Raw genomic sequence first — 9,918 nt, forward strand, 5'->3', positions numbered from 1 at the left:
TGGCTAGGGTCCTTATTGGTTATTTAAAAATGAGTAACATGGGCGTTGCCAAGAAAAGGCAAGGGCTGCCTTTGGAGTGTAATGTGTATTTTTGTAGCTAGAACATTGCGGACAAAAAACGACTGTACTCGTACATCTGGAGGTCATAGTGTCATAGTCATCATAATTAATATTATCAACTATGGGTGAAACTCACCCTGTCCAACATGGTAGCAGCTCTCAAATCAGGTAAGAACGCTTCTTCTAGAAGACGATAGAACAACTCCTGAGTCTCGATGCCGTATACACGCTCCAAGAATAAACCGACGCTCTGCTTGTGTCCGGGGATCAGACCGGACGGCATGTCTAAAACAAACAACAAAAGGTTAGAATTTTTATATTTCGGTAAGTCTATTCTATGATCTATTAAATAACGATATTATACGGAATTTATCATCATCCAAGCTACTTATTACGTCATCAAAGCCAAAGAGAACAGAAGATATACAGATGGCTTCTTACCAGACTTAGGTCGTTCTTCTCCAGCTGCAGGGTTGTTCAATGTGAACCGGAGACTGAGCACTCCCTGCAGGTCTTCTAATGGTACTAGAGAACGCAGGATCGCACGCGCACGGAGTGATTCGTTTTTACCCTTGAGAAATGCGGAATAGAATAAATACAATGAACTACATTGCTAGATTATGGATACACATTCAATTAGGAAAACATTTAGTGTATATCCGAAAGTTTGAATGGATGTTTGTTTTGTTAAGATTTGTAACCTAAGCTGCTGAACGGATCTTGATGACATTTGGCATAGATGTAGTATGCCCGGAAGAATACATAGACTACTTACAAAGATTTTTAATTTAGGATAGGATAAGGGATGAAAGCTAGTTATATGTAAATATACCTTAAAAGAGTGTCTAAGTCATCATCTCCCCTACCTTATCTTACTCCCGTAGTGTCGTTGCATCGGGTTTTTATCCTCCAAATAACTATCATCCGTCATCTCAGTATCACTCCCTTCTAGATCATGTTAACTTTCACGCAATACATCCATCTCTTTCTAGGTCTACCTCTACCGTCTACACACTCATAACTAACAGTCTCCTTGTTACATGCGATTCATCCCTTCTCATAACATGCCATGCTAACCTAAAAGAGTATAAAACTTAAAGTAAATTCGTTAATATTCAATTTACTTACAAGTGCTATAACAGAAGCGTCAGGCGCACAGCGGCCCAGCAGGTCCACCAGCGTGCAGTAGAAGTTGAGAATGGCCGCGCCCGTGTCTATGTAGTCCTCATCGTCGTCAGACTCCGGCAGGGGATGACTGAACTGTAAATAAACATTAAATTCAATTATGTTTTACTTAATAATTATAATTTGGTCCTTCGAGCCAGAGCTTAAATCTTATGAATCATCTTTACTAGCTTTTGCTCGCGACCTCGTCCGCGTGGAATCAATTTTTATTTTTAAATGTGGTTTGTTATTCACAGTTAAAAGAAACCTTTCTCATGGTAAAAGTATTTTAAAAATCGAACGAGTAGTTTTTCCATGAATCAAATACATACAAAAATGCAACATTACAAATCTTTATATTAGTATATAAAATGTAGATTTAAAAATTCAAATGTATTATATTTATTTATAACAAATATTGGTGTCGAATTCGTCAACGTTCGACTTGAAGGACCAATTTTACACTTTATTTGGTAATCGTGTAGCGTATCTTTTAGCATAGATATAACAAAAACTCACTACACGTATTTAATAATTAAAAATCTTAACTATAGTTACATTAAGTTATACATTTTAAATATAACTTACGTTAATATCTCCCTCTTGCTCCAAGTCTCTGAGCTTCCTTCTATCAGCGATCCTCTCGCTCATCTTATTGGCGTCGACGATGGCCTTCAGTAGACCTTCACCTTCACCTCTGAGCGCCGGCCCCAAGCACTCCGGTCTTCTGATCAGTAGGCGGATAACTAGGTTCGCATTCTCTTCTACACTTTCTCCGTTTACCTGAAAGAGACAGATTTAAAAAGTTTCGTAAATCATAAAATTTTTCTCTTTAGCAGTCTCAAGCCTAGTTGAAACAAAATGTTAGTTAAATGAAACAAAAACATTCGAGGATTTTTATAGTATACATAAGTGTGGTAAGTGTAGTAAGAGTGGGATGAGTGCAGGGGGCTGATTGGTCTCTCTAAACGTCTTCCAGGGTTATGGAAGTAGTACAAGATAGTCTGAACTTACCCAGACACAGAACCTCAAGAAGTCGAGATATCTCTCGCCCTCGACAGGGTCCCAGCCGAGGTCAGGATAGCCCTTCTCCACGAGCTCCGAGTTGCTCTGCAGCCCGCAGCGAGACAGGTACACCGCGATCTTCTCCAGGTAGTGCTCCCTATGTCCATACACATAACATTTGATACAAGAATAGTCTTTTGTCTCATTCGGTCTAGAGAAAAATATGTAACCTTTTTGAAAAAAAATAAAACAGACGATGAAAAAGAGTAAGGCAAGGAATTTCACGGTGGTATAACAAAGTCTTTGATTTCGGCTCGATTGATTTCATCGTTTTAATATCAGAGATGAGAGAAACTTAACAAACCTAAATAGATGTTAACCAATGTAATAATTAAATTCGAATCTTGGAAATACGGTATTTCATGTTACAAGTTATTTTATTTCTTGAGCATTTCCTAAGAGATTTAGTTTCGAATGAAATAGTTTATAACCTACTCTAATAATAAAGCTAATCAACAGAAATATAGATTTCGAAACGTGATTAGTATTCCTCGAGATTATCGCATACAAAACAATAAATAAATTACCTCAATGCTAGAGCGAGTTCTGTGTTCTCCATCAAGCTGGAGTAAGCGACATCAAGCGGCGTGGATCCTCTGAGCGAGGGTCTGGAGAGCAGGATGTTTGAGTTTTCCAGGAGGAAGTCGAAGTGGTCGAACATCGCCTTCTGGTTCTGGCGGCCGGTGCGGCAGAAGTAGCACAGGAAGCGACAGCACGCGACAACCATCTCATGCGATGTGTCCTGGAATACAATTAATAGTGTTATATAAAATCAGAGAGTTCCTAAAATGTATAGAGAAATAGGTGTCACTAAATAATATTTAAATGTTTCTATATTATAACAATAGATGGAGCTTATTATAATTTTGTGAAATGTTTTGTTACAAGTCCACGTGGTGATACTAAACTAGGTGCCGGTGAAAAATATTATTCGCTATGTCTAGTTTATATATTTCTTAAATGTCTTTGGGGAAACAAAAAAAAACTGTAAAAACCTTGCTTACAGGTTAAGAAAATTGTTATTGTAAAAGGAAGCGAATCAAAAATGAAACCAAATACACTTCCTTCCCTGTCTCATTACGAGTTTTGAAATTTGAACATGAAACAATTGCGGTACTATTAACACTTGCTATCTCTGTTCTTTCAAAGAGAATAAAAGAGATATATAGACAGTAAGCTTCAACACAATTTTATCCAGTTGAAGTATTCATCCCACAGGTAGTTATACCTTCTCCTTGCTGGTGTCATCAGCGGGCGGGTTGGCAGGCTGCGCGTCGGACTGCGCCTGCGCACGGCGACCTAAAGTGTTCATCATCACCGCCATCACGTTCTCGTGCACGCGGAGCACTCTGATAACAAACATCACCTATACTTTAGTTATGATCACAATAAAGGGTACTATCAAAGACGTGACATCAAAGATCTTTCTAAGAAAATTGTTAAAAAAATAATAAAGTAACGTCAAAAAAACTGATTAAATTAACATTACATTTGATTCTATTTAACGGTTCTATTTTTATAAATCTATACTAATATAATAAAGAGTAAACGCACACTATTTCGTGACGTAGCATGTTAGCAATCACAGTATATTTTCAAATATATTTTCTTTGAAAATCCCTACACTTCAACACTCTTTAAGCTATTAAAAATTGTTTAACTAACCTTATTAAGTCTGGATGCTGGAAGAATGTATGGTTGTTCACCAGTTTCCTGTGAGATAAAGAAATATAATTAATAAACAGTTCTGTAAACTAGATATTGTCCCGTCAATCTTTTTATCGGCATTAGGTAACCATTGTAGTCTGTTTGGGTCATCCAAGTAGACATGTTTATTTTCTCCTGCACTTACCATAGCCTCTTCCTCATGAGCTCCTCTTCCTCTTGGCTCATCTGCACCGGCAGCAGCGCTCGTATCTGGCTGAGACCGACCCACATCTCGGCTACATCCAGCTTGGTCTTCGCATTGATGACGTATGTTTTCTCCAACGCTCGTATTAGTTCTCCTATGGAGTCGTATTGACGGACTAGCAGACTGTAAAATTATGAAAGATTTTATTATTGACAATTTCCATTTTAATCAGATTTGCGTCAATACAACAAACTCAGTTATGATTGAACGGTTTGCGAATTATCTGAAATTACAAAGAATAGACCTACTTGTATTTCATACCATTGTTTTATTCTCGTTTATACTTCTATACTAATATTATAAAGAGGAAAGATTTGTATTTTTGTATGTATTGAAAGAACTCAAAAACTGGCTGGGCTGATGATGGGCTGATTTAAAAAATTCTTTCACCATCAGAAAGCTACATTATCAGTGAGTGACCTAGGCTATATTTTTTAATATAAGTAAACTATAGAAATAAGATAAGTCTGTTACCTAAACATTTCCCTGACTAATTTGGGTGTTTCGATCTGCGATTCCTCCGCCCAATTGACAATGGTCTGTATCAACACTTTACGGAACTTTTCTTCTGGAGTTTTCTTCGGTGGTTCTTCAATAGCCTGAAATAAATATAAAAATGTTAGTTTTCAGTGGGATACATAGTTTTTTGTTTTTGTTACGAGTACAAAGTCGCGGGCAATTAGTTTAAAATATTAAAAAACTGACCTTTGGTTCGTCTTCTAATTCTTTAACTGTGTTAATAATGTTGTACAGTTTCCCAAACGCTCCAGGCTTAGTTTCCGGTTCCGTTGGTTCCTGAGAAAATTAATCAAACATCAGACTGTATGAATTTCTATAAGAGAGAACCCACACGAGCAATATTCGTGCGTTGTCACATCGCTCGTGTGGCATGTCTCTAAGCATTAGTATAATTTACCTGAGAATCAGGTTCTTGTAGTGCGTTCAGAGATATATGAACCATAAGACTCTCGTGGAACTCATTCATCCTGGCGATGAGATCTTCGCCACACGGACAATTCTCTTTGTCCTCTTCTTCCAAATGTTTGAAACCTAACGGACAATGAAAAAACGATTTATAGAAAAAGGTTTTAAAACTGCAATTATATTGTAAAGCTATAAAACTAACATTTGGTCCACCAGAATCGTGTACTTTACATACAAGCATTAGATTTAACTAAGACAATATAAAAATAAATTACTTACTTAAAATAGCGTTCATCTGCTCTCTCGGCGGGCAACGGAATTCCCTCGTCTTCTTGGCTGCGACCGCGCTCGGCAGATCAGACTGCTTGATCTCCGTGTACCGTCTGTACATTACACAATATAAATCTATATTAATGTAATAAAGCGTAAACACACAAACTACTTCGTGACGTAAGATGTCAGCAATCACAGCATGTCATCTTTAGCATTGTAATGACTTTAAACCATTTTGGACTTGTCGGAGACAAAGACCAACTTTGGGTCGCTGCGACAACGCAGTAAGTTAATGACTTAGTCTATAATAATTTCAACTCTCTAAATATCAAACAGTATACACGGTAGTGGGTAGGAAATAACCGTCCTCGACTGTAAACTCACCTAAGCTGGTCCGTCTGCAGATCGCCTACGAAGTCGTGTGCGAAGGCGATAGTGGACTCTACGCGGTGTCGCAGCTGGATGTCGTTGAGGTGCTGCAGCAAGTAGCACATCTGCAGCTTCGCGCCCTCCGCCATCTTCATGTGCAGTAAACCCTTACGGTGCTCGTCTTTACCCTCTGAATTATAAATATGAGAGGATTTTAAAAAAGCGCCATCTATTGTTCAGTTCGTGTTATCTTTTCAATAATAAATTGTTTACCCATTTTAATGTAAGCTTCTTGGGCGTCGTCAGCTGATAATTTATGCTAGGTTTAATGAAGGCAGCTACTTTGAATATCCTATTCGTAATAGATTTATACATGTATTTTACAATTTTGGAGTCTTTACAGGGGATTGCTCTTACTACTCCCTCCTGGCGACCCCCATGGTTACCTTAATAAAAAATTAAAACATTTAAAGAATCAAACTTTTACCTTTATCAAACGTAGGATCCCAGGTCTCAGGGTTGATCATGATGAGCAGCTTCTCCACATCCTCGTCCCGCATCATACCCACTAGCAGCAGTCTATCGACCAACTTAATTAAAGGCCTGGAAACGGTAAATACAAATTAAGTAATAAAAAAGAACAAAATCACCGCGTTAGTTTAACAGGTCAACTTAACAACATCACAATCACATTACGCAAAGCTAAACATGTGAAGAGTAAACTTCTAATACAATGATTGTCTCTTTCTCTCATAGTATACTTACAGGAAGAGGTTCTCGTTGCTTCCCCCCACGGGGTCTCTGTTGTGCACCTGGTTGGTGTCGACGGCGTCAGCCAGCGCCTGCATCACGAACTCGCGCACCACTTCCAGCGGGAAGTACGGCGAGTACAGATTGCTGATGTCTGTTATCTTCTCACTACGAACACAGATATAAGATTAGTATCCAAACGAAAACCTCGTATGAGTTAAGATTGTTGATAGTTTCGATCAACTACAGTTACATGTGCTCGAAGGTTTGCAGACGCATTTCGGGTAATCTCCGAAATGGCTTCGACTGAAAGGTAGTCGATAGAAGACTAAGTTGAGGATAACCACTAGGTTTTAATTTCTATTGTATTATAAGTATGTTATAAGGGATGCGGCGATGAAGAGACGAAATAAAACAACTATGTTTCACAAACAACGGGTGCGCACTGTTCGTTCGCCGGTCGACGTACGTGTTTTATGCCGACCACCCTCAAATTTCACTTTATTTTTTTTCCTTAAAAACTACCAACTGTTTTTACATGTACCTCGGTAGAAATTAGTAGGTTATATTTAACAGAAACAATTATATAAAAATTACACAAATATACCATAAAAAGGCTTTTAAAATTCTATCGTCAACATATGTATGTAATCGGCTTTCATAAAGTGGCACTTCCCTGGACCACATATTGGCATCACTTCACACATTCACATCTTTCACTAAAGAGGGACAGCACTACAATGTTGTACTTACGAGATATCAGTCATATTCATCTGCGGGCGCACGCTCTCCGTCTGCAGCGAGCGCAGGCTGTGGCGCATGTCCGCCTCCTCGTACAGCGCCTTCAGCTCCGGCCCCAGCGGGATCACGAACTCGTTCTTACACGTCTCCCTAACACATTTGTCTATTATGTTTATAGGACTAGCTGTTGCTCGCCATTTCGCCCATGTGAAAAAAATATAGCCTTTGTTACTTAGCGACAACTTTCTAATGGTGAAAGAAGTATTGAAATCGGCCCTGTAGTTTGAGTCATTTCAATATATACAAAAATACAAATCTTTCCTCTTTATAATATTAGTATAGATAGGCTAAATAGAGAGCGTTGGTAAAACAGGTGTTTTAGCACTTGACTTATTCTACAGGCCCTGGGTTCGAATCTCGCTGTACCAATGTGATTTTCGATTTTTTCTTATTTCATATGCACATAATTTATCCGACGTTCTTACAATGAAGGAAAACATTGTAATGCCTGCACATATCGGCAAAGAAATATAAAGATATGTTGTGAAGAAACCATCAGGTACTGGGCAAGTGTGGTTAACTACGACCTAGTTACACTAATAATTATAACAAAACTTACATAGTAGTAGCGTGTGATTCTAAATGTAACGCGATAAGAAGATCATAGAATCCCTGCCGCAGCGGACCTGACATGTACTGAGATTGTATCGCGTACAGCAGCTGCTTCTGATCTACATGCTGACATAGCGCGTGCGCTGCCCTGGAAAAGACAAATGACTAAATAATGTCACAATGGAATAATCCACCATTGAAATATTCTTTAACAGAACAGAAGACCAGTGATTTCTAAATCTTACAGATGAATGTCCTGGGGTAACCGAAATCTCTAGCAGACGTATGATGGGAGAGAAATAAATTTAAGGGTTTAAGTTGAAGAAAATGTAGCAGAAAGAGGTTAACCGAAAACCAGAAAATGTTGGATGTACAAGAAAAAAATAAGTTCGAAAGTAGCGCCAGTGGTGAAGAAATTGTGACGCAAAAGGTTAAGATTGTATGGACATGCGATGAGATGATTAAATAAACAAGAAAGTATTAAGATTAAATGTGGATGACAACAAAGGTAGAGAAAGACCGAAGAAAGTATTGTGTTAAAGAGGATATGCTTAAGAAAGGAGTGGATTCAGATATGACGGCTGATGGAGATGTATGGAAGAGCAGCACAGACTGTGCCGACCCTGCGTATGGACAAGGGCATTTATGAAGCAGAAAAAAAGATGTAAAAATTCTAATTTACAGAGATAGTATTTCATGTATGCATTAATACACATTTATGAGTAGCTTCTGCCCGCGATTCCGCCCACGTACAATTCAAAAAGAAGTAGCCTATGTGTTCTTTCAGACTATCCTCTTCATTGCCATATTTCATTGAGATCTGTCTAGCAGTGTTACAAACTGTAACATCCATCTATCTATCTATCTATATTATAACATTTATAATCTAGTAAGTGTTTTACTATACATGATATGTTAATATCAAATACCTGTAATTGCTCTGATAGCAGAGAGCGGCGTACAGAGTGAGGGTATGCGAGTGGAAACTGAGCAGCTTGTCCATTTCTATCAGCTCCAGAATGTCGATACACCGGTCCTCCTCTGTAATAATTAATAGAAATCACTATTTGTTCATTGAGATTTTATAAATCTGAGTTAAGGCCAGTCCCAAATACGTATAACAATTCTATAATGTTTTGTATTCGATAATTTCTTGAAATGCGTTTTCAAACTAAGTAACTTGAGTTTTACTCCATTGAAATTTAGTTAAATTTAACACGACATAGCATTAGACTTGTGAAAGTTTCTTGCGTTAGTTTTACGAGTACTTTGATAGAAAATAAGACATTTTGTAATGTTTTCGTAGTAATTTAATTTACCTGGTATATGCAATGCCAGCATGGAAACCGCGTCTTCGCACAGCATTGACCAACCTCGTATGTCCGACAGCTTGAGTGCGTGGACTTGCAGCGATTGATTCGGCACCTGTGGAGAGAAGAACAAAGTTCTAATCAAATAAACCATGTAGTTTCTAAATATTACTAATTAAATCTAATTATATCGCTCGAGACTCCGTCCGCGTGGAATTAAAAGAAAACAAAGAGTATGTAGCCTATGTGGTCTTTCAGACTATGCTCTAAATCTGTACTAAATTTCATCCAGATCCGTCCACCTGTTTAGGCTACGAACTCTAACAAACATCCATAGTTTTAGAGTGATATTATAAATGTGAAAGTTTAGATGGATGGATGGAATTTGGCACAGATGTAGAGCATAGTCTGGAAGAAGACATAGCCTACTTTTTTTACTTATTTTTTTTAGTTCCAGGAGGACGGAGTCACTGCGACTATTACTTTATATTCTGTACATATTTTTAATACCAGTGAGCTAGTTACACTTGAAACAGTAATTATACACTTCTTTTTTCAAGAAAAAGAAGAAAATAGACTCTATCTACTTTTTCTTCTAATTCTACGCGAACGGATTTGCTGAAGCTAGTGTAATTCGAAAGCTAGTATATAGTAATACATAGTATGAATGCAGGAGGTAACTCACTCGTGCCCACTGATGCGGCTTGAGGCACTGCACCTTGAGGCGCGGCGGGAACT

At 38.1% G+C, this 9,918-nt stretch overlaps 1 protein-coding gene across 1 annotated transcript in view; it reads right to left on the reverse strand.

Annotated features, from left to right (window-relative positions):
- The window catches only part of LOC106108707 (ryanodine receptor 44F), a 100,506-nt gene that overhangs the window by 42,695 nt on the left and 47,893 nt on the right, over window positions 1-9,918 (reverse strand). Inside the window, exons 43-63 of the mRNA XM_013289967.1 lie at window positions 9,866-9,916; window positions 9,190-9,295; window positions 8,800-8,911; window positions 7,878-8,018; window positions 7,271-7,408; window positions 6,533-6,685; window positions 6,255-6,370; window positions 5,783-5,957; window positions 5,405-5,508; window positions 5,118-5,251; window positions 4,907-4,996; window positions 4,676-4,800; window positions 4,142-4,324; window positions 3,955-4,002; window positions 3,518-3,638; window positions 2,817-3,031; window positions 2,239-2,386; window positions 1,813-2,007; window positions 1,189-1,320; window positions 502-631; window positions 197-345 (exon numbers count right to left, since the gene is read on the reverse strand). Coding sequence (XP_013145421.1) covers window positions 197-345; window positions 502-631; window positions 1,189-1,320; window positions 1,813-2,007; window positions 2,239-2,386; window positions 2,817-3,031; window positions 3,518-3,638; window positions 3,955-4,002; window positions 4,142-4,324; window positions 4,676-4,800; window positions 4,907-4,996; window positions 5,118-5,251; window positions 5,405-5,508; window positions 5,783-5,957; window positions 6,255-6,370; window positions 6,533-6,685; window positions 7,271-7,408; window positions 7,878-8,018; window positions 8,800-8,911; window positions 9,190-9,295; window positions 9,866-9,916 — 2,766 coding nt within the window. The remainder of the gene's footprint in view (window positions 1-196; window positions 346-501; window positions 632-1,188; window positions 1,321-1,812; window positions 2,008-2,238; window positions 2,387-2,816; window positions 3,032-3,517; window positions 3,639-3,954; window positions 4,003-4,141; window positions 4,325-4,675; window positions 4,801-4,906; window positions 4,997-5,117; window positions 5,252-5,404; window positions 5,509-5,782; window positions 5,958-6,254; window positions 6,371-6,532; window positions 6,686-7,270; window positions 7,409-7,877; window positions 8,019-8,799; window positions 8,912-9,189; window positions 9,296-9,865; window positions 9,917-9,918) is intronic.

The sequence above is a fragment of the Papilio polytes genome, unplaced genomic scaffold (assembly GCF_000836215.1).
Source record: "Papilio polytes unplaced genomic scaffold, Ppol_1.0 DF821400.1, whole genome shotgun sequence".
NCBI lineage: Eukaryota > Metazoa > Arthropoda > Insecta > Lepidoptera > Papilionidae > Papilio > Papilio polytes.